We start from the raw sequence: 25,444 nt of genomic DNA on the forward strand, positions 1-25,444 counted from the left end.
TGTGCTAAATAGCCAATGATAATCTAGGTTAGTTTTTGTAGTCCTGTTGAAGAAAAGAACTCTGGGGGTAAAGTCACTGTCCTCTGTTTCTTCATGAGTTGCTAAAAGTGATCATCTTTGCACGGCTTGGAGCAGCATTTCTAAAAAGGTGGTTCAAAACTATTTCCTTCAGGTGCTCTTTGAGGGGCTTGTGAAAAAAAATACTGTTTTTTTTCTTTTTTTTTTTTTGGTTTTTGTTTTTGTTTTTTGAGATACAGTCTCACTCTGTCGCCCAGGCTGGAGTGCAGTGGCACGATCGTAACTCACTGCAGCCTCAAACTCCCAGGCTCAAGCAATCCTCCTGCCTCAGCCTCCCAAGTAACTGGGACTACAGGTGTGCACCACTATGCGTGACTAATTTTCAATTTTTTGGTAGACATAGGGTCTCCCTATGTTGCCTAGGCTGGTCTCTAACTCCTTGGCTCAAGTGGTCCTCCTTCCTTGGCCTCCCAAAGTGTTGGGATTATAGGCTTTGAGCCATCACACCTGGCCAAAAATATATATTCTTGGATCCCACTCAGATCTGTTAAATACGAATCTTTAGTGGTGCTCAGGAAATGTTTGCATAAATGCTGAATTAATAAAAAGCCTTGGAAAATAGGATTTGCAGATGACAGAACTTTTTGTTGCGTGTGTTCACATAAAGCTAAAAGTGTTTAGTGTTTAAAAGCTAGGCAAAAGGAGGATAAATAGTAAACATATACTTGGTAGAAATTTATACTTGAGGTTGAATCTTTAACTGCAGACTTTTTATTCAGCTTGTTAATGACAAGATTTTAAGAAAGTTAGCAGCTCATTAAGATCATATAGTGACCTATTAAGTTTTCTACTGGTTTTATTCATACAAGCAGTTTTAGCCAAAGATTTTAATGTTGGAAATACTAGACTTTATTTTTCAGAGTTCATGAGTCATTCATTTCACAAACATTTATTAAATACCTTCTATTTGCCAGGTATTGTTCTAGGCCCTGAGTACATGAGTAAATAAAATAGATAAGAATTCCTGCCTTTGGAGGTTATAGTCTGGAGGGAAAGAAAGATGGGAAATAAATAAGTAAAATAGAGTGTGTGTGTCTGTATGTGTATATATATAAAATACAGATCATGTTAATGATAAGGGTTAAGGAAAAGAAGATAAAACAGGGAAGAACATGTGAAATATTTTTGGGGTATAGAGTTTAGAGCTTGAAATTTTAGATAGGATGGTCTGCGAGGGCTTCATAGAGGTGAATTTTGAGTAACAACCTGAAAGAAATGAGAGTGCTAGTCCTGTGAATAACTAGGAAAAGTTTCAAATAGTTTTAAATAGTTTAAGAAAATGTTATGCTTTCCAAATAGAGGGAATTACAAGGACAAACGCCTGCAAGTGGAAACATGCCTAACAAGTTCAGGGACTTAAGGTGACCTACTAATGTGGCTAGATGTGGATATGATTAAGGGAAGAGTAACAGGAAATGAGGAAAGGGAGGCTCAGATTTCTTTTATCATCTTGTAGAAAAAATGGTTGGCCAAATAAATTTCACTATTAAGATGGAGAGAGGGGAGAAGTATTTATAGAAAATAATGCTGTATATGCTTTAAAATGTGCTAAGTTTTTCTTTTCTAAATGTTGAATAAAAGTAGTTTGACTTGTCCTCTCCTTTCCAGTATTAGGCTAGCCTCAATATTTTTAGTCTTTAAGTCAATACAACATTTCCTCAAATTTCTGTATTCTTTTTTCATTGGTCAATTGTTCATCTCTCCATATTTTTCAAGAACTGGTAAGATTATACCGTATTGCTCAGTATATTAGTTTTCTCTAGTATATAAAAGCCTAAAAACGTTAGTGTTATGCCGGACCAGATGCAGGTTATATGCAGGTTATAAAAAAGATGAGGAGCTGATTGTAGAGAGGAGGGAAAAATGGCCTGTTAAATTCAAGATCCAATTTGAAAAAAATAATTCACCAACCTATAGTGTACTTAGGATGTATTTTGCTCAAAAAATTTTAAGCAGTTAGTCGTTTGATACATGGCATTTTAAGTAAATCGTATAAGCAGAATATGGTGTAAAACATTTGTTTAAATGATGGATTATCTTAAATTCGTCGTGATTCACATTATCTTTTATTCATTTCATTCACTGTGGTTCACATTATGCTTTATTCATTTTCTAAATGGTGACTTTTATTTTTTAGCAATGATAGCACTGATGGGGAGCCAGAAGAAAAGAGACGGAAAATAGCAAATGTTGTTATTAATCAGTCTGCAAATGATTCCAAAGTCTTGATTGATAATATTCCAGACAGCTCTTCCTTAATTGAAGAGGTACTCTTGAAAGACTCTGAAAGTATCCATTAAAATTGCTTGTAATCTTTGGGCCAGCAGCAGTGACTCACACCTGTAATCCCAGGACTTTTAAGAGGCCAAGTCGGGTGTATCACGAGGTCAGGAGCTCAAGACCAGCCTGGCCAACATGGCGAAACCTCGTCTCTACTAAAGATACAAAAAATTAGCCAGATGTGGTGGTGCGCGCCTGTAATCCCAGCTACTTGGGAGGCTGAGGCGGGAGAATCGCTTGAACCCGGGAGGCAGAGGTTGCAGTGAGTCGAGACTGCGCCATTGCACTCCAGCCTGGCCGACAGGGCGAGACTCTGTCTCAGAGAAAACATAAAAGAAAGATTGCTTATAATCTTTTCAAACTAATATATCCGTAGAAAGTATTGAATAATCTGCCTATTGAGAGAATTTTATTAGTAAAATATATCTTAATTAGTTAAAAAATTAAATTTTAAAAGCTTGATTGCTACTACTAGACCTACAAATAAAATTTATTGAGTTACTTAAATTGTTAGCATAAAATAGACCTTTTGAACTAGTAGTAATTCTGTTTTTCTTATTCAGACAAATGAATGGCCTTTGGAAAGCTTTTGTGAAGAACTTTGCAATGACCTTTTTAATCCCTCCTGGGAGGTAAGATTTCTTCATTACAGTTTCTCTCAGCTCTATTTTCTGTGCTAATGAAAGAAACAATGTCAGGAGCAATATACTTTGTCAGAGTTGCTGTTCTCCGTTCATCTCAGGACTCAGGGCATGTCATACCATTAACTAAATAGAAAACTATAGATTGATTTTCACCTTTCATATCCTTCAATCATATTCTTTAGTGAATTGTTTATTTCTTTTCATTCTTTCCATTATAATCCAAAGGCTTGAATCTCTCTCCCAGGCAGTAAAAAAATACTTCCTGCCGGGCGCGGTGGCTCAAGCCTGTAATCCCAGCACTTTGGGAGGCCGAGACGGGCGGATCACGAGGTCAGGAGATCAAGACCATCCTGGCTAACACGGTGAAACCTCGTCTCTACTAAAAAATACAGAAAACTAGCCGGGCGAGGTGGCGGACACCTGTAGTCCCAGCTACTCGGGAGGCTGAGGCAGGAGAATGGCGTGAACCCGGTAGGCGGAGCTTGCAGTGAGCTGAGATCCGGCCACTGCACTCCAGCCTGGGTGACAGAGCGAGACTCCGTCTCAAAAAAAAAAAAACAAAAAACTTCCTTTCCTTTGGAAGTGGACAATTTTGATTGATCAAGAGCAGTAGTTTCCAAGCCAGCTTTTTAGCCTCAGAAATCTTTAGAGAACATCTTGAACAGGTCCCAGTGTGTAGAAGAGAAGAAAGAGTGAAGTTCCTCTGCTTGAAGTTGAGGATTGGTAGTTTCAAACTATTGTTTCTCCCCTCTGTTGACCTCTGTGTAATTTAAAAAACATTTCTTTAGAATACCTTTTAGTTGTGTTTCCTTGGTGTAATTCTATTTAAAGTTACTCAAGTCATAACTCATGGGGTCTTAAGAAGTGGGTACAGTGTCAATAGCTTGTCCTTTTCCTTTCCAGATGACACTACAGAAAGTAGCCTCACTTTCTCAAAGAAAGGTGGTTCATCCCAGGATGTGATGCATTAATCATAAGACATTTTATTTGTATCGTCTTCTTTTGGCACTCACTTATCATTGGTAGCTTTGGAGCTTAGGTTTTTTGCTTTTTGGTTTTTTTGAGATGGAGTCTCACTCTGTCTCCCAGGCTGGAGTGCAGTGGCATGATCTTGACTCACTGCAACCTCTGCTACTCAGGTTCAGGTGATTCTCCTGGCTTAGTCTCCTGAATAGCTGGGACTACAGGTGCGCACCACCACACCTGGCTAATTTTTAAAATATTTTTATTAGAGATGGGGTTTCATCATGTTGGCCAAGCTGGTCTTGCTTGAACTCCTGAGCTCAAGTGATCTGCCTGCCTGGGCCTCCCAAAGTGCTGAGATTACAGGTGTGAGCCACCGCACCCAGCCTGGAGCTTAGTTTTGATGCACATATTTTGAAAATACATGTGTTGAGATTATAAAGAACACCTTGGGCTGGGTGCGGTGGCTCACGCCTGTAATCCTAATACTTTGGGAGGCTGAGGCGGAAGATCGCTTGAGGTCAGGAGTTTGAGACCAGCCTGGCCAACATAGAGAAACCCCGTCTCTACTAAAAATACAAAAACTAGCCAGGCGTGGTGGCGGGTGCCTGTAATCTCAGCTACTTGGGCGGCTTGAGGCAGGAGAATCGCTTGAACCTGGGAGGCGGAGGTTGCAGTGAGTCAAGATCGCATCACTACCCTCAAGCCTGGGCAACAGAGTGAGACTCCATCTCAAAAAAAAAAAAAAAGATATATGATACTTTCTTTCCTCTCTCTTGCTGTGGATAGTGCTGAATGAAGGTGGAGGATAAAGTAGTGAAAACAATGTGAATTTATATCTCAAGAGGATTTTAGAATAGCTGTTTTCTTGCTTGATTTTTTAAAAAATTCCATATAACCAAAAGCAGTCTGACATTTATATGTATAATTCTTCTTAGATAGTTGAAGAAAAATACATTCTTGTAAAGTTCCAGTTAGTTGAATCTAATTTCTTAAGAATCCAGTATCCTTATTTCGTGTAGAAGAAAAATCAAACTTCGTTTCTTAAACATTTAACCTCTGACATTTGCTTCTTGGTTCTTTTCAGGTTCGACATGGTGCAGGCACTGGACTTAGGGAAATTCTTAAAGCTCATGGGAAAAGTGGTGGTAAAATGGGTGACAGCACTTTAGAAGAGGTAAGTGTATTAATGCAACAATTATCACCAAGTATTAATAGTTGGCATCTTTTTCCAATGTAGGGAAGTAACGAGTATGTGCCGTGAAGTAGGAATGGGGGTAAATAAGAGGAAGAGATATGAAAAGGTAAATATCATACAATGGATTGAAAAGTAGAGTAAGATGAGTAAGAGGCTAGTTGAGAGGTCAGTGAGCAACATAATTGGTATTGCCTGGAGACACTGGTAATAGTATAAATAATAGATATGTGACCGGTGTGCTTGATATGAGAACAGCCTTAAGTAATTAGTTTCTTAATTTCTCTTGGAGTGTAAGTAACATAATATAATCCATGAATTTTAAGAATTTTGATATCATATTTCTGAATTGAATTAATGATCAAAGAGGATATAGGATATGTTTAATATTAAATACATTAATTGGGACTATTCTACTTTTTGATTATTGTTCCTGCAGCTAAAATAATCTGTTCCCATATTTTATTTTTGATTTTGGACCTAAGGTGTCTCCCAAGTCCCCAGTTCAATGTGTGATCTTTGTTTAAAAAAAAATTATGTTAAAAAGAAGTGTTTGTGTGTGTGTGTGTGTGTGTGTGTATATATATATATATATTATGTTTTAACAGATGATTCAGCAGCATCAAGAATGGTTGGAAGACTTGGTTATTAGACTCCTTTGTGTTTTTGCATTAGACAGATTTGGAGACTTTGTTTCTGATGAAGTAAGTATCATTTAAGGGAGGCTTTGCCCAATCAAATTTCAGATTCTACAAAATATGTTTTTTGCAAATACGAGTTTTCTTCATTTTTCATCTGTAGGTTGTGGCACCAGTTCGTGAAACTTGTGCTCAAACATTAGGTGTGGTTTTAAAACACATGAATGAAACAGGAGTTCATAAGACTGTGGATGTGCTGCTAAAATTACTTACACAAGAACAATGGGAAGTTAGACATGGTGGTCTACTGGGAATAAAATATGCTTTGGCAGTCCGTCAGGTAAATATTTCAAGTTTTGAAGCATATATGGGAGAGTTTTTTCCCCTCATAGTTTATTTTCACTAATTAGAAGAAATGGCCTTAGATTCTTACTGTTACAGAGAAGCCAGTCTTCCAAGATTTGCCTTCTTGAGACAGTGTCATACAGATAGGTGGAGCTCATAAAAATTTAAGTATAAATCAAAAGATGGTTAGTTACATTATTACTGTTTAAGGTCAAAGATTATTTTTCCTTTTTAATCCATTGCTACAGTTAATTCAGTGCTCTTCATGATTTGGTTTTACTGTTTTAACTCATTTAAATATTGAATACATGCTCTGAGGGCTATACAACGTGGTGCCAAGTTATGCAGTATACATACAGGAGTAGACATCAAAGTGTAAAGAAGACAATCTGTATGGTCATGTACTTTTTACATAAACTGTCAGTGTGTGGTTTTTTTTTTTATCCTTTATGACAAAACTTCCAAGAAGAAAATGCATGAAGTCTTATTATTTTCATATAGGGAAATAAAGTTCTGAAAAATTAGATGCCTTGCTGGTGGTCACAAAGCTAGTTAAGGTTAGTACTAGAACTAGAAACTAAATGGCATGTCTTATAGAACAGTGTTTATCATAATGTTATATATCATCTAGGATGAAAATACCTGCATGTGCACATAGTCCCCTACTTAGGAACATTTATGTTCCCTTAGTAGGTTATTAAAAACAGATATATTCTGGCTAGGAATTTGGTTATTAGATTGGTCCACAAAAGCCTATTTCATATATAAATATATCTAAAGTCCTTTACTAAACTAATAAGTGCTGTGTAATCTATATATACACATAACATTTTTGTGGAAAAATTGATTCAGATTACCAATGTGAGATGCCAGTAAAGCATCTCTTTTGTCCTTCTCCCTACTTCCCCACCATAGATCTAGTGACAGAATTAGGGACTTCCACAAATAGTTGTTTTGACTCTGAACATAACAGGTCAGCAAAGAGTGAGTGTAGACGAAAAAGAGACATGGAAGTAAAGGAGAGATTATGAATGAGGAGCTAGAGAGAGACCAGGACCTTTTCTTACCAGTTTAATTTCCCTGAATACTTTCCAGTTGGTATCAGCATTGTCAGGGTGTTAGGCATTGGCCTATATAGGCATTTCACTATCCATTATGGCTACTTAATGCTTCGTGCCAGCTTTTCTTCTCTTCCCATGCTCACTGTATAACAGATTGGAACCTCGCTTTCTGTCTCAAAAGGCAAGCTCAAAGGCCTTTTGAAGTTTTCTAAGATCGTCTCTTTTTTTCCCTTTAACTGCCAATAACAAAGCATTCGTGATTCTGCTGAGAGACCTGAGATTTCTGTCCAACTCTTTCTCCCTCTGCTCCCTTCCTTCCTCTTCCTGGCCCTTTTAGTTCTCTTCTCCCCTTGGCAGCCACCCTCTTACCCCCCATAAACAAAACCTTTTTTTCTGTGTTCTGCACTCTAGCCTCTGTAGATAACAGCAGACTTATATGGAAATGGAAAACACCTTATAGGTTTTTGAAATGTTATCCCTATTTCATAGTGAGACCAGTTCTCAGTGAGATTCCTAGTATATGATCACAGGAGTAACGTCTGGGGGCTGGCTCTGTTGGGGAAATGAAAAAACATTAAATTGGAATAATGAGAAACGGGAATGTATGGCTTTTCTTCCACTCTTCTCTCATTCTCCTTTTGGTTGTTGGTGGCATTGAATGAGATATGGAGGCTAGGATTCTAGCAGAGGGGTTTGTGTGTGTGTCTACTCACACAGAGAATTCATAGTCTTACCTGTAAAACATGTTTTGATGTTTTACGTTTCATTGGATAAAGCACTTGATGCCCTTGTAGTCTTTTTCAAATGGGATTACTTAGGCTTCTGTTGATGTTATATTTTTGTTTATGTGATTTTTTGTAGATACAGTCATAATGATATTTCAGTCAGTGATGGGCCACATATATGATGGTGGTCCCATAAGATTATAATACTGTACTTTTATTGTACCTTTTCTGTATTTCGATATACCAATACTTATTATTTTATTAGTAGCTGCCTACAGTATTCAGTTCGGTAACATGCTGTGCAGGTTTGTAGCCTAGAAGCAACAGGCTGTATCACATAGCTAGGTGTGGTATAGGCTATACTGTCTAGGTTTGTGTAAGTACACTCTATAATGTTCACAGAATGATATAATTGCCTGATGTATTTCTCAGAATGTATCCGTTGTTAAGCAGTGCATGACTGTAAATACTGGAATTTAGCTGTCATGTGGCAAATTTAAATTTTAAAATGTTTAAGCACAATAACTGTACTATAGAAAATTAATTTATTTTCATGTACTGTTTTACAGGATGTAATTAATAGTTTATTGCCTAAAGTTTTAACTAGAATAATTGAAGGACTCCAGGATCTTGATGATGATGTCAGAGCTGTTGCTGCAGCATCATTAGTACCTGTAGTAGAAAGCCTTGTCTATCTTCAGACACAAAAGGTAAATTAAATATTTTTACAATTTCTTCCTATAGAGCTTGTTTTCATTTGGGATATGGAGTATTAGAAAATACATTGAGTACATTTTTCTCCTTCATCTTCAATTTTTTTTTGACCAACAGCCCTCTGATGCATGCAATCTTGATTATATATTGTACTTCGGAAGAGTGAATTGGATCCATTTGTCTACTTTCCCTTCATGTACATAATATATAGGGAACTTTCTTGAGAAGAATGCAGCCATGTCTTCCTTATTTTACTCCTGGTTTTTAGATATATTGGACTTTTGTTTGTTTTGATTTTTTTTTTTTTTTTTTTTGAGACAGAGTTTCACTCTTGTTGCCCAGGCTGGAGTGCAGTGGTGTGATCTTGGCTCGTTGCAACCTCCACCTCCCAGGTTCAAGCAATTCTCCTGCCTCAGCTTCCCAAGTAGCTGGGACTACAAGCACGCGCCACAACACCCAGCTAATTTTTGTATTTTTAGTGCAAATGGGGTTTCACCATGTTGGCAAGGCTGGTCTTGAACTCCTGTCCTTAAGTGATCCACCCACCTCGGCCTCCCAAAGTGCTGGGATTACAGGCATGAGCCACCATGCCCGGCCTGTTTGTTTTGATTTTAGTTTTTGGATTTTTTTTTTAAATTTAGTCTCCCCTCCCCTCCCTGTCTCTCCTCTCCTCCCCGTCTCTCCTCTCCTCTCCTTATTAATTACTAATTATTAATTAGTATTATTAACAAGTGCTGTGTAATCTGTATATACACATAACATTTTCTTTTCTTTCTTGGATCTTACTTACTCTGTCACCCAGGCCGGAGTGCAGTGGATGACATGCAGCCTCACTCTCCTGGGCTCAAGCAGTCCTTCTTGCCTCAGCCTCCCAAGTACCTGGGACTACAGACGCATGCCACTGTGCCTGGCTGAGTTTTTTAAAATTGTTTTTTGTAGTGATGGGGGAGTCCCCCTCTGTTGCCCAGGCTGGTCTCAGACTCCTAAACTCAAGAGATCTTCCCAGTCTTGGCCTTCCAGAGTGCTGGGATTACAGATGTGACCCATCACACCCACCCCTCTAGTCTCATTTTTTGAAATGACTTTTTTAAAGATCTGGCTGACTTTCTACCTGATTATCAAAATCAGAACACAAAGTTAAGAGTATAGTAAGCAGTATTTTAAGAACTTAAAAACTAAAAAAAAATTTTTTTTATGATGATTGGTACCACTTTAAATGCAGTAAAATTACATAGAGGAGCATGTCTTGTGTCTCCATGCTCTGTTGTTTTCAGAGTTTAGTTTTTTACATAAAATAGTTTTGGCTCTTTTATTTTCTGAGTTCTACCCATTATGAGTCTGGTCAGGAAGGGAAGTATCAAAGTAGAGTTGAATGGCATTAAAAAGAAGGTATAGGAAATTGTTAAAGGCAAATAGTGTCACCTCATTAACTTCGCTGAAAACTGACACTATCCAAGGTCGTTGGAATTGCATGTGTTGTTGAATTAGTAGTGACCCCTGGGATACAATTTGGCAGGGTTTGTGAGTATTTTGTACAAAATTGATAACTTTTCTTGAAAACTGATCTTATAGGTACCCTTCATTATAAATACATTATGGGATGCTCTTCTGGAATTAGATGATCTAACAGCTTCAACAAATAGTATTATGACTCTCCTTTCATCCTTGTTAACTTATCCTCAGGTCCAACAATGCAGGTAATTATTTCTAATTAGCGGAATAAAGTAAAAAGTCTTTATATACCTTTCGAGATAATTTAGCCTAAACATATAATATTTTAGCACCTTTAAGAATAGTACTGTTTAAGCTGGAGATGCCAAAGACTACTGTTTTCAGAAGGCCTTGTCTTTTTTACTCTTCAGCCATGTGGGCAGCAGCTTACAAAGATCATTTTTTTTTTACCCTTGAAATATTTCAGTTATATAATTCATCATCTTATTCATCTTATAATTGTTTATTTAGAAATATAATCATGGAGCAGTATTTCCAGTTCAAGCCCTAGAATGTAGAATTTTAGCTTTATTTAGTAATAGTTAACAGAATTATCATCGAACATCAGCTTTATATTTTCTAAAACTTGCCCCTCTGTGAACTTTTTTTTTGTAATGTTCATTTCTTCAACTCTTGTTCTTGATTTCAGTAACTACTTATCAGGAAGGGAATACATAATAATGTAATATAATGTCCAAAGGCAGAGATCAAGTGAAGCCGAAAACATACATCAAAAATTTAGCGTCACCAATTTTCCTGTCCTGATATATGAATCTCAGCTCAGCTAATTAACATATTCCCTACCTTGTAGACTGGCCCTTGAATATTATTAGAGATAAGTGTCCTTAGAGATAGAGAAGAAAAAATTATTATGCAACTTAAAAAAATTCACAGATGAGAAAATTACTGTTCTTGTCCTAGTGAGGGCGTTCAGTGAACATTCATGTAATTATGCTTATACATGGTTTCTGGCTCTGTGAATATTTCCCATGAAACCCATAGATGTATAAAAACACGTGTGGAAAATATTTCAAATAATACTGACCTACTGGAAGTACTTTAATGCTAAGTTTAGGTTAGTTGGACAGCACATAAGTAGGAAGAGCAAAATAAGTGCCTATAAAACCAAAAGAAGAGAAAAATTGAAGTGGTAGTACATTTATGGGGTTTCCTGATTTTCGATGTTTCTGTTGCTAATGAAAGCTGTACAAACTAAATGAGTTAATGTATGTGAAAGCCCTCTTTAAGCTGCAAGATGAAGGGGTTTTTAATTACTGTAAATCAAGGATTAGTAATCTTTTTCTGCGAAGGCCCAAATAGTGGGTATTTTTGTTTTATGAGCCAGACAGTCTGTCAAAACTACTAAGCTGTCACTGTAGTGTGAAAATGGCTGTACATAGGTAATACATAAGAGAATGAATGTGCTTGTATACACAGAAAACTTTTACTTAAAAAAAAATGGTGGAATGGATTTGGCCTATGGGCCTTAGTGGATGGTGTCAGAAAAACTGGGTAATATAAGAAAGAATATAGTGAAAATTCTATTAATTCAATGTGAAATAATGTAGTTTTCCATCTTTTTTGTTTCAAATTTGCTTCATATATTGTGATAATTAGCAGATACTTTCTTCTAGCTTATGTAAGAAGAAATGTAGCATGTTATTTGGAGCATGAGCAGTTAGACACTTAACAAGACTGTGTTATAATGCTTTTATGTATTTTGTGTCTTTTTTATGTCTGTGTGTACCTGTGTTTAAGTTAGAATTTTATAAATAAATTTGCCAAATATGAAAATAAAATACAAGAAGTAGTGTTCATACAAACCTGCAAGTAATGAAAATAGTGTTAAAAGATAGGCCTCCTGGGAGGAACCACAAAAGACCAAATAGTTACGGTGGCATATTATTTTTTGTTCATGTTTTTTTCCTATGGAGCCATATATTTCAAATGCTGCTTATGAATTATTTCCTAGTTCTAGGTAATTTTTACAAATGACTCATGAATGTGACAGGAATCCTATGGCCCAAGTTAGTCTAGACTTGGCTTTGTTTGCTTCCCCATTTAAAACTTAAATCTATGAGAAGGAAGAAATTTGAGTTTTCCTAACTTAGTAATGCTACACCAGGATAATAAATTTCAAAGTTGCTGCCCTACCACCACTTGCTCATTTGATATGTGACAGAGATGGCCCCAAAGGGAGATGGAAATTTTGTGTATCTACCCATTGGGGTTAGCCTTGGGAAAGAAGTTAGGATTAGCAGTCCTGATCATGTAGGCTGACTACCAGCTAGGATACATGTCCCATTTTCCTAAGAGCAATTACATTGGAAAGTCCTAACTTGATAAAGGTGACTCATGGCATTAGTGCCATAGAAGAACCTGATGTTAGTATTTCCACCCTTCTTTTTGACTGCATTTGCTCTGGCTCTTCTGGTCCTGCAATAACAGTTGTGAATGACATTGTTACAAGAATGTTCATATGAAAATGGTATTATCTTTTAAGAATTTATTCATCAAAAAAGTCACATGATGTCAGCATCACTAGATCCCATGAGAATATTTAGATAATGTATCTACAGAGTTTCAACTTAGAGTAAGTAAGATTAATTTGTGTCTTCTTTATTAGTATTCAACAGTCACTCACAGTTTTAGTTCCACGTGTCTGGCCTTTTTTGCATCACACTATATCATCAGTTCGAAGAGCAGCATTGGAAACTCTGTTTACGTTATTATCAACACAGGACCAGGTAAGAACTGATAACTATAGCAATCTTGAAACTTATATAAATTAATTTTATAAAATAAACCTGATCATTATCTTACCCTTGCTGTATATCCAAAGATCAGTACAATGTTGGGCCTAGTGGTATGGTAACCATGTAGATGAATGTAATCACTGTAAGAGCAGAAATATTTTAATATTTTGTTCTAGGTTGTTTTGTCAGCCCTTGAAATCATGCTTAACACATAGGAAGTCCTGAGTAAATGTTTGTTGAATGAATGAATGATTGAATAGTCTCTCCCTGTCAGAGACCTGTTATATAGTCTTTGCATGCTCTTTGTCTGTGTGGCTGACAGTTGAGTGGTTGACAGAACCCATGGCCCAGGTTAGAAGGCTGCATTTGAAGCTCTATAGTACAACTCTTAAAGACTTACCATGGAATTCCCAGGATCTTACCTTTATTTAAAGCTTTTTCAATCTTAAGAGCATGCTATTTTCAAGGATAGTGTACTTCTTCAGGAGTCACATTGAAATGTCTACAGAGATCATTCAGATAATATCCGTGTGTAAATGGAGCCTGTGGTGAGCTTAGGAGTCCTTACCCTGTTGATAAAAGGCTTCACATTACCATTTTAAAAATAGCCTTATAGGTCAAACAAAATACCTAGATTTAGGGAACTATCAATAAGAAGTTCAGTTTTCTAGCATGCTGTTAAGAGGTACTACGGTTTGAGCCAACCATTTTTTAAAAATAGTGACTAAGTAGTGAATAAGTGCCTTTTTTGTGTTCACTAACCGCGGATTCTCATGTGAATTAGGAACATTTTGTGTAGACTTGCTTTAATGTGCAGCATGATACTGTGTTGAACTTCTGTAAATAAACATCTGTAAATTTTGTTTTGCATTATCCTTTTGGTTTTGTCTAATCCAAATCTCTGAGAACAATTGTCAGGTCTGTTTTACAGTTAGTTCTCAGTTGGTCAAGCATGAGCTGATATGACAGCTGGCATGGGTTGTTCTTAATTTTCATTTCATTTTGCTTTAATTTTATGATTTTGCCTAAATGTTTGTGAATTTTAAATTCATTTTATATAGACCTTTTGAAGTTACCAAATTTTTTCTCTTCATGTGGTTCTTTTGTATATATGGACTTTATTTTAATAGCAGTTTTAGATTTACAGAAAAAATGAAGGAAAAGTACAGAAAATTCCCGTATACCCTTTTATCCCTCCTACTACCCACACATACTTCCCCTTATTGTTAACATCTTGCATTAGTGTGGTACACTTATTAAAACTGATGAGCCAATATTGATACATTAAAGTCCACACTTCACAGTAGGGTTCATTCATTCTTCTGTACATTTTGTATATATTGTACATTTACACATGTGCAATAATGATATGTACCCACCATTACAGTATCATACAGAGTAGTTTTGCTATCCCCAAAATCCCCTGTGTTCCACCTATTCATCCTTCCTTCCCTGTGCCTGAACCCTTAGCAGCCACTGATCTTTCTTACTGTCTCCTTAATTTTGTCTTTTCCACAATATCACATAGTGGGATCATATAGTATGCTGCCTTTTCGAATTGGCTTTCACTTAGCAATATGAAATTAAGGTTCCTCCATGTCTTTTCATGTCATGGTAGCCCATTTCTTTTTATCATGGAATGATACTGCATTGTCTGTACCAGTTTATTCATTTGCCTTCTAAGGACATCTTAATTGCTTCAGTTTTTGACAATTATGAATAAAACTGTTATAAACATTCATGTGCAGATTCTTATGTAGGCATTAAGTTTGCAACTCACTTGGGTAAATACCAAGGAGCATATCTGCTGAATTGTGTGGTAAGAGTATGTTGATTTTTATAAGAAACTGCCAAGTGTCTTCCAAAGTGACTGTACCATTTTGTATTTCTACCAGCAATGAGTGAGGGTTCCTATTGTTTTGCATTCTGCCCAGCATTTTTTGTCAGTGTTTTGCGTTTTAGCCATTCTAGTAAGTGTAGTAGTATCTCATTGTTGTTTTAATTTGCAGTTTCCTAGTGACACATGATGTTGAGCATCTTTTCATATGTTTATTCACCATCTGTCTCTCATCTTTGGTGAGGTATCTGTTCAGATTTTGCCTATTTTTATTTATTTTATTGTATTTTTGAGATAAGATCTCACACTGTTACATGGGCATGATCATAGCTTACTGCAACCCTGAACTCATGGGCTCAAGTGATCTTCCCATTTCAGCCTCCTGAGTAGCTGAGACTATAGGCACGCACCACCATGCCTGGCTAATGAAAGAAAAAAAAAAGAAAAATAGTTTTTTGCTTATTTTAATACTGGGTTGTTTTCTTATTGTTGAATTTTAAGAGTTCTTTGTATATTTTAGATACAGTTTCATTTTTTTTTTTTTTTTTTTTTTGAGACGGAGTCTTGCTGTGTCCCCAGGCTGGAGTGCAGTGGCCGGATCTCAGCTCACTGCAAGCTCCGCCTCCCGGGTTTACACCATTCTCCTGCCTCAGCCTCCCAAGTAGCTGGGACTACAAGTGCCCGCCACCTCGCCCGGCTAGTTTTTTGTATTTTTTAGTAGAGACGGGGTTTCACCGTGTTAGCCAGGATGGTCTCGATCTCCTGACCTCGTGATCCGCCCGTCTCGGCCTCCCAAAGTGCTGGGATTACAGGCTTGAGCCACCGCGCCCGGCCTCATATTGTTTTTTAAAGCCCCTTTATTCCTTGTTAGGTGATCAAGCCACCTGCAGGCTATTTTTGACTTGTGACTTTATTATTTATTTAGTAATACCAACTTTACATTACTAGAAAATAAGGTGTTCTGTATAAATGAAATTTTCAAATAACTGAAATATCCTTTTTGCCACAAAAAGATAGTTAACTATTAAAATGACTACCACAGTAGATCATCCTTTTAAAGTATATTGAACATAAGCTAACTTTTTTGGTGACTCAGTCACCAATATTATTTGTTGGTTATTAGTTTTTATACTGTTTATTATAGCATATTGTGGGAATATTGAGATACATGAGTCACTGCTTGCAGTAATTGAACTGTTTTTTTTCGGTTGCATTTGCCTAATTTTTATCTCCTCTGCTATCAATTGTGATTTCTCAACTTTTGTTAATCTTGTAATGCCTCCTCCCTTGTTCTAAAATTTTTACTATAAATAAGATCCCAAGATTGTTATAAATCACTGTTGGGCCTGGCACGGTGGCTCAGGCCTGTGATCCCAGCACTTTGGGAGGCTGAGGCGGGCGAATCAGTTGAGGCCAGGAGTTCGAGACCAACTTGGACAACATGTGCCACCATGCCCAGCTAATTTTTGTGTTTTTAGTAGAGACAGGGTTTCGCCATGTTGGTCAGGCTAGTCTTGAACTCCTGACCTCAGGTGATCCACCTGCATTCCCTCCCAAAGTGCTGGGATTACAGGCATGAGCCACCGTGCCCAGCCCAAAGCCAAACCTTTTAGGAAGCTTTTCTTAATACTACCATCTATTTCCTTCTTTTAAATTTTGGGATTTTTTTTTTTAGTAGAGAAAAGTGCAGGGAATTTTATGAAACAACATTCATTTATGTTTACACAATCCATAATTGACATTTCTTATAATTTTGTCTTGTTTCAAGTTTTTGTAATAAAAAATTAAAATTAAGTTATAATCCTATCTTCTAATTTATCTACTTCTCCCTTCTATGTATTCATAAAAATTATCATCCTTTCTCCAGTATGCTCCTTTAAAGTTTGGAATTTTCGTTTCTACACGGTCATAGTATTTCTAAAAGGAAAGAATTTAAGTTTCAGAAGGATTTGGGGGACCATAGCCTCAGTTACTCACAAACTGGTTAGTAATTTGTAATTGCCTAACACTATACTAGGATTAAATTCCTGTCTTTCTCGGTCTTCTAATAGTTGGCTCTGGTCAACATTTCCCCTAATATTTCCTAATATGTACTCTGGAGTCAAGGACATTTTCTAAATCCACTCCTGTATCCTAAGTGTAATCATGTTCATTTGATCAAAGTATCTTTGGACATGGCTCCTTGTCCCCTGCTCCCACTCCCTCGCACTCTCACCTTCCTAAATTTTAGCTCCCTTTCTTCCTCCCTGTACCTTTTCTTTCATGAGACAGATCAAATCTCTAGTGCCACAAAGCATGTCCAACTTCTATAACTCATTTTATCTAAATCATTGTTTAAAGTCATTATTATGCAGTGAAAGCTCATTTAATTTTTATTGTTAATCTTGTGATTCCCAGCAACATTATTTGCTTTCTGAAAAGCTGTACGAATAAACCATCTCTGATGCTTTTATCTGTTACTGTATTCCTCTCCACAAATTGCCTGAAAGTTACTTATTGATTAATTTATAGCTATGTGCAAACTCTTTTTGTAGTGCAGTTCCATGATTCCTTTCCTGCAACTTTGAAAGCCAAAGGTTTTCATGAGTTGGGTCAATTTATAAAACTACTAATTTGGTGGCAAAACCTGACCATTCTGAAGAGAAACTGCTTAGTCTGTATCCCACTTAATGTGCCTATTCACACATTTTGCTGCAGAAATATTAATATATTTTGTTTAGGTGCTGCCGGTATTCTATTGGAGATATTATATAATATACACTGTATGTAATTCATTATTCTAAAATTTGAAAAATTTCTGAGTTTCAAAACACATCTGGCTCCAAGGAATTTGGATAAAAGATCATTGACCTGTTGTGGTAATAAAAATCTACTCTCACTTTTAATTTGTGTTCCTTTTTCTGAGCTGCTTCCTTGCCTTTGATTTCTTGGTGGTGTTAAGTATTCCTAATTAGTCAGCAATCCTTTATGAAAGCAATCATAATGTAAAGAGCAGTTAAATAGAGCTTTTTATCACTGTTGTTAACCCCTTCAATGATATAATTAAAAGATCCCTTAAATAGACAGGATCTGAGTTCTAACTTTGGCTCTATCATTTGCTAATTTATTACCTTGGTCAGATTTATCTAACCCTCTCTGGTGATTATCTCTAGCCTCTCTCAGAGTTACATGGATCAAGTGAGATAATGTATATGAAAGTGCTTTGAAAATGTTAATGCTATACAAGTATAAATAACAGTACAGATACTAAAACAATAATTAGTACATTCATTCTGAGCATTCTTATTCTGGGGTATAGGAATGATGTTTAATTGTGGTAATAATAATCTAAACTATTGAGGGCTTACTTTATGCTAGGAACTGTGCTAAGCAGTTTATGTGAGGTGGCTACTGTCCTTTCTGTTTTGCAGATGAGAGAACTGATAAAGATTAAGAAACTTTCCCAAGCTCATATAAATAGCTCACTTCAGTTTCAGATCTTATTCTGGTGTTCAGCTTTTACTAAATTTTATATGGGGACAAAATAATTATGTGTCTAATTTCTTTCCCACTTCTGAATATGGAGTTGTTTTAACTAAAAAGTGAGAAAAGAAAACTCACCTGAATTACTAGTAGCTGTTTCCTGGTTTCAGTTTCTAACTTCTCAAGCTATACCTCAATAATTCTTAAGCAACTATTCAAGATCAGACTTGGCTATAGCTCAGTGTATCACTGCCTTGTAAAGATTGATGCTTTTGTTTCCTTGAAATTATCCTGGTTATCTTTAGTAATTTTTTGGTTTTGTTTTGCTTTCTAAAATCAGTAGATTTTATAAGGGAGATGTCCTTATTTTTAAAAGGTATCCATTATTAAGTATGTGTGCTGGCATGCACATCTCTAAAATGTCCTTAAATAGAACCACAGTTAATACAGTTGTCTCTGAAATGTTATTTCCTTTATACTTCCCTGTGGCATACCATAGCATTTGTGAAAATATATTGTTTAATCCGTCTGCCTTCTTCTGTGATGTTAACATGTGAAAGAATTGGCAAGCTTGGCTTCCTGGGGAGCATGAAATAGCAGCTCTTAAGAAAAACCATGGCCGGGCACAGTGGCTCACTCCTGTAATCCCAGCATTTTGGGAGACCAGTGCAGGCACATCACTTGAGGTCAGGAGTTTGAGACCAGCCTGGCCAACATGATGAAACCCTGTCTCTACTAAAAATACAAAAATTAACCGAGAGTTGTGGTGGGTGCCTGTAATCCCAGCTATTTGGGAGGCTGAGACAGGAGAATCGCTTGAACCCAGGAGGCAGAGGTTGCAATGAGCCGAGAGATCATGCCACTGCACTCCAGCCTGGTGACAGAGTGAAACTCTGTCTCAAAAACAAATAAACACAAAAAACTAGTTTTATTTCATAATGATTTACAATCAAGGTTTAACTTTTTTTGCAGCTTGGTAATCAAAGTGAAGGACTTTACCATTTGTTTGTCCTTTCTATATTGTCTCTTTAGCCAGTGTATTTGTATGTGCTGAGTATACCTATTAATATATATGTCTATCAGTGAACTACTGAAATATCCAGATTAACTTGTGTTGATAACTGGTAACTGTTGTTGCCAGACAAACTCCTAGACATGAATCTCCTATTTTGCCTTCTTTACTGACTGGGTCAACTTTTCCATTCCATTGCATCTCAGTCACTTTGTGAGTCATTCCAAAATTTCAGTTACCAGTACATTAACTTTTGTTTGAAGGGCAAGTTTAGTTATTACATGAAGATATACGTGAGATTGGATTGGAATCTGAAGCATAGTTTAGAATGTTAGAAAATTTAACATACACAAATAAGTAGGAAACAAAGAGCCTCAACTAAGACTTTGGCCTTAGAGAATGCTAGCATAATTGGGTATTGCCAGATTTTATAAAAATATGAAAAGGAGAGAGCAAAGTTGAAATATTTAGCTGATCTTCAATAAATGTTGGTTGGAGAAATGAATAGAACAAGGCGTTATAAACTGTCTAAATATGGAAATTTTCTTTTCCTTTGACTGTGGATCAAAATAGGGTTTCAGAGCAAATTAGTAAAATTAGTGAAAGAATTCAGTGTGATTCATCACCAAGTTATAGGTTCTCTCCTGATCGTCTTCCCTGCAGTCTGAGAACATTTGATATGCTGGTAGACATGATGAATTGGCCTGCAGGCAAGAATCAGGTGTTTGTGGTAATGCTCAGATTGCTCCTTTTTTTCTGAGTGTACCCATTTTGTGGGAAGATAAAAGAGGGATTGTAACAAAAGGGTACAGACAAGATCTTATCCCACCTGACATGCCATATCTGCCAGTTAGGGATCTGTTGCTGAGCCATTTTTACAATACAACATTCCTAACACCAAATCTGCGGGTTTTCTTCCTTACACCAACCAATTATCCAACTCCCTGGATGCCAGCTGGGTATCATACAATTCAGTTCAGTTCTAACAGTCTACCTGGAATTAGTGTCAGCTCCCACAAGTTAGAGGGCTCAGTCACACAACAGATACCAGTTGCAAGTGTTGGGCCTTCCATACTTCTTACCTACTATCTGTAAACTGGATTCCCCTGACCCTGTCCTCAGGTTTGATAACTTGTTAGAATGCTTCACAGAACTCAGAAAGGCTGTTAAACTGGTAATTACAATTGCCAGTTTACTATAAAGGACACAACTTAGGAACAGCCAGATGGAAGGAGATGCACAAGGCAAGGTATGGGGATGAGGTGCTTGGAGCTTCCATGCCTTCTTTAGGCACGCCACCCTCAGCACCTCTGTGCACTCACCAACCAATAAACCCATAAATTTAGGGGTTTTATGGAGACTGTATTATGTAGTCCTGATTGATTGAATTATTAACCATTAGTGAGGTGATTAACTTAATCTCCAACCCCTCCAGCTCTGGAGGTGGGGAGCAGAAGGCAGGCTGAAATTTCTAGCCCTCTAATCACATAGTTAGTTCCTCTGGCAACCAGTCCCCTTTCTGAAGCTATCTTGGGGCCTACCAAGAGTCATTTCATTAACACAAACTAAACTATGGTTATTATGAATAATCCCTGTCACTCAGGAAGTTCTTTGGGTTTTAGGAGCTCTGTGCCAGGAGCTGGGGATGAAGATCAAATACGTGTTTCTTTTTAAGACCCTGTACAAAATGCTGAGAAAACATTTCTTATATTATACGACTTTGGATCATTTCCAGTGGCCAGGATGGATTTCAACAACTATTTAAGTGCCTGCTATGTGCTTGAACAATTTTCTAGATAGTGGTAAGAGGCAAGGCCTTTGCTCTCCTGTAGTGCTTAAAATAGGAAACTAGACAGACAGGAGAAGACAGATAACTAAACAAGAATAACTTAATGAGGTAACTATCTGATATGGGAGGTAGAAGACACTATTGGATCCTAAGTGAGATGGGTGATAGACAGGGAAGGCATCATGTTAGAAGTGAAGTTTAAGCTGAAACCCAAAGGGTAAGTGGAATTTAGCTAGGGGAAAATAAGGGTAAGAGTCAGAGGAAGGAATAGTATGTATAACTCTGGAGGCAGAAGAGAGCAGGATGGCACTAAATTAGTAAGTGACAGGAAGTTGGTTTGGTGGAGGGCAAAATGGAAGGGGGGTATAGATGGTTAGAAGTTTTACCTTCATTTTCAGGTACAGTGAAACGTCCATTAGTCCTATTTCTGTTTGTCGTCAACTCTCCTTATTCCGAGTCTCAGGAAGGCAGATCAGAGGAAGAAATACCATTTCCTTAGTTTTGCCTTTTCCAGAATGTCATGTAGTTGAAATCATACAGTATGGAGCCTTTTCAGATTGACTTCTTTCACTTAGTAATATGCATTTAAGATTTCTCTGTGTCTTTTCATGACTTGATCGTTCCTTTTCTTTTTAGTGAATAATACTCCGTTGTCTGGTTGTACCAGTTTGTTTATCCATTGATCTACTGAAGACATCTTGCTTGCTTCCAAGTTTTGGCAGTTGTGAATAAAGCTGCTGTAAACATCTTGTGCAGGTTTTTGTGTGGACTTTTTTGCCTCCTTTGGGTACTATCAGAAAGCACACTTGCTGGATGTTAAGAGTATTTTTAATTTTTGTGAGAACCTTCCAAAATAGCTGCCCCATTTTGCAATTCCTACCAGCGATGAGTGAGAGTTCCTGTTGATTCATATCCTGGCCAGCTTTTGTTGTTGTCAGTGTTCTGGATTTTGGCCATGCTAACAGGTATAAAGTGGTATCTCATCATTGTTTTAATTTGTATGTTCCTGGCAACATATGATGTGGGCCATCTTTGAGTATACTTATTTGCCTAGACTTTATTTTTCAGAGCAGTTTAGTTTCAGAGCAAAATTGAAGAGAACAGTACAGTTTCCATATATCCCATCCCTTGTCCTCAACACTGCCTCCGCCACCATCAGTATCCCATACTAGACTAGTACTAATGTGTTACAATCAGTGAACCTACATTGACACATTATTATCAACCAAAGTCCGTAATTTACATTAGGGTTCACTCTCAGTAGTATACATTCTATTGGCTTGACAAACATGATGTCATGTATCCACAATTACAGTATCACACAGAATAGTTTAACTGCCCTAAAAATCCTGTGTTCTACCCTTGTATCCTTTCCTTCTCTGGTTGTTTTTAATAATTATAAAGTAGAATTTAGTAGAGTAACAATGTTTGTAGCCTGAGAAGACAACTACAGTTTATATCACATGTATTGGTCATAAATATAGGGGGAAAATCTTCCTGTATAGATGTAACTTTTGGGGACCTACAGGCAACTGCTTGGATTGCCATTGTTGGGGTTGAGGGTCAGGGAAGAGAGTTGGTAAATATGTTGGGGGAAAATGAGAAATTAAGAGACATTATGGAAGAATAACACCAAATTATTTGCTTATTGCTATTAATAGCTTTCCTAATTCTGTTAAGATTGTCCCTAATTCTCTCCAATGAGAAAAGAACTTTTTTCCTCCCAGCTTCCCTTTCCCTTTCAATGAAAAGTAGAGTTAAGACATAGCGAAGTAGTGAGAATGCTTCTCCAGTCGATGACTTATGGCTTATTTTTTTTTTTTTAACTTTCATTTTAGGTTCATGGGTACATGTATGGGTTTATTATATAGGTAAACTTATGTCATGGGTGTTTGTTGTAAGATTATTTTGCCACTTAGGTACTAAGCTTAATAACCAATAGTTATTTTTTCTGATCCTTTCCTCCTTCCCACCCTCAAGTAGACCCCAGTGTCTTTTGTTCCTCTCTTTGTGTCCATGTGTTCTTGTCAGCTAGCTCACACTTAAAGTGAGAATATGTACTTCTCTGTTCTTGTGTTAGTTTGCTAAGGATAATGGCCTCCTGCTCCATCCATGTTCCTGCAAAGAACATGATCTTGTTCTTTTTTAAGGCTGCATAGTATTCTATGGTGTATGTGTACCACATTTTCTTTATCCAGACTACTGTTGATGGACATTTAGGTTGATTGCATATCTTTGCTCTTGTGAATAGTGTTCCAATGAACATATTCATGCATGTGTCTTTATGACAGAATGATTTATATTCCTTTGGATATACACCCAGTAAAGAGATTGCTAGGTCAAATGGCAGTTCTGTTTTTACCTCTTTGAGGAGTCATGTGGCCTTTTTAAAACTTGTTTCAGACCATGTTGAGAACATAAAACCCTGATCCTACCTTTGTCATTAGTTTTCCATTGGCTACAAATTATAGGTAGCTTTCTAAGTTAAAAAGCATTTATTATCCCTAGAACTTGTGGATTTCTGCAATTTCAGTTAAAATTTCCAAATTTCTCATAGAGACACTGTATTTAGTGCTTTAAAAAAGTCATGTGGAGGGCAGGATACTGATAGGTACTTTGAGCTAGTTAGTAGAATTTCTCTGATGGACATTTTTATCCAGTGAGCTTATAATTGTTTGAATAGCAATAGACAGTTTGGAATTCCTTATTCTGGGAATTCTAGACACACATTAGATACTTAGTTAAGCACTATTTGGTTGCTTGATTTGGGTGGGCCTTTGAATTGTTAGGAAATTCCTTAAATTGAGGTTCTTAACCCAGGCTTTAGGAGATCCCTGAACCTTGGAAGGAAAATATTGTTTGTAATTATATGTTTTTCTGATAACACAGTGTACATAGTTTTCATCAGAGTTTTAAAGGGTCCCTGACCCAAAATAGATGAAGAACCTTTACCTTAATTTTGTAGTGAACTCCAAGTAGAAGTTTCTAGGGTGGATATTATAGTATAATTCATTACTTGGATTATTGGTGAGCACATAGAACTTAAACTCTGATCATCTGGCACAAGAGCAGTAACCTGAGTATTTTACAGATTTTCTTGACAAAGCAGTGATGTATGATATAACCAGAGAGATGTTGCTGGTTAGAGGATGGTTCCATATGGAGGATGATTTCAACTTTGAGGCAAAATTGTTATTAATGATAATCAAACTTTTTCCAGCTTCTCAGTGATTATATGCTGTTATTTCTTCAGACCATTGGTATAGTAAATAAGGTGTTTGTTGCCTCAAAATCTTGTCAAAGTTTATCACTTGTTTAGCCTTTTTAATGAAACCATGCAATCTTTTCATGGTAGTACTTCTGTTATTTGACATACATTTCTTCAGGTAAACTAACATCCAAGAATTATGTGCTACAGCTTTTAATTCTGTTTTTGTTTTCAGAACTCTTCGTCTTGGCTTATACCTATACTGCCTGATATGCTCCGACACATTTTTCAGTTCTGTGTTTTGGAAAGCAGTCAGGAAATTCTGGACCTTATTCACAAGGTACACAGCAAATGTATTTGTATTCCTTTTCCTAGTAACTTTTGTAGGTTTTTAAAATTTTTCATAATTGCTGTTCTGTTGGTCATTCATATCTCTTGGAGATTTGAAAAGTCTAGAGATCTGCAAGATGAGACAAAGAACTAGGCTTCTTACATGTAGCATGTAATCGTTTTGATTGGCCATGCTTCTTTCTCTTATCATGTGACTTACATGCGTGTTTTAAGCACTTTCTGATAACCCCAATACAGAAAATGAAATGAGGAAAAGATTGCTTTTTTCTGGCCCTCATCTTGTTGTTTATCAGCATGCTTATAGATTCTGCAAAGTACCTTTTGGGATCAATTGGTAATATGAGTCTAATTATTGTTGAAACTTGTACTTTTTCCCTACTTAGAAAGAGTGAACATATGTGTTAGAATCATTAGAGGAGGAGCCATTTGATATATTTAATAGCATTTATGGGGGGGGAATGGTACTTTTGTACCTTTATAATCTGTTAAATTACTCTTGACTTGTTGGCCTCTAAAGTGACTCATTGTTAACAACCTTGGATTTACAGTGGTGATCTTTCCATAGGCTAGTCCTAGCCCATTAAATGTTAGGCATCAGGAAAGGTACCTTATCCTTATTAAGTAAGATCATGAATCAAGACTTATACTGTTTTAAATTTATACTAGGTTATTACCACCTCTGAGTTTAGCAAAGAATATTAGGAGCTATTTTTAAGTGTGTGTTGGATATAGGACTGCATTAATATTGAGTCCTATGATATATGCAAAGGATTTATTTCAGTGACTTACTGAGATTTTGACAATTCTATAGTACTTTTATGGGCATGTTTTTTTAAAAAAGAGAATTACGTTCTTTTTTAAAAAAACTTTCCTTTGTATTACTTTTTTTTTTTTT

General features: G+C 36.7%; 1 protein-coding gene across 3 annotated transcripts in view; it reads left to right on the forward strand.

The window, feature by feature from the left end:
* The window catches only part of BTAF1 (B-TFIID TATA-box binding protein associated factor 1), a 105,970-nt gene that overhangs the window by 31,486 nt on the left and 49,040 nt on the right, over positions 1 to 25,444 (forward strand). For 2 of the 3 annotated variants that reach the window (XM_017894701.1, XM_017894702.1), the window contains exons 7-15: positions 2,216 to 2,345; positions 2,922 to 2,990; positions 5,053 to 5,142; positions 5,769 to 5,864; positions 5,962 to 6,138; positions 8,499 to 8,639; positions 10,216 to 10,340; positions 12,761 to 12,881; positions 24,434 to 24,538. In XM_017894701.1, coding sequence (XP_017750190.1) covers positions 2,216 to 2,345; positions 2,922 to 2,990; positions 5,053 to 5,142; positions 5,769 to 5,864; positions 5,962 to 6,138; positions 8,499 to 8,639; positions 10,216 to 10,340; positions 12,761 to 12,881; positions 24,434 to 24,538 — 1,054 coding nt within the window. Of the gene's footprint in view, positions 1 to 2,215; positions 2,346 to 2,921; positions 2,991 to 5,052; positions 5,270 to 5,768; positions 5,865 to 5,961; positions 6,139 to 8,498; positions 8,640 to 10,215; positions 10,341 to 12,760; positions 12,882 to 24,433; positions 24,539 to 25,444 lie in introns of all 3 variants that reach the window. The other variant, XM_017894703.1, reaches the window with a different exon arrangement.

This window comes from Rhinopithecus bieti, unplaced genomic scaffold, assembly GCF_001698545.2.
Source record: "Rhinopithecus bieti isolate Rb0 unplaced genomic scaffold, ASM169854v2 scaffold_25740, whole genome shotgun sequence".
Lineage (NCBI taxonomy): Eukaryota > Metazoa > Chordata > Mammalia > Primates > Cercopithecidae > Rhinopithecus > Rhinopithecus bieti.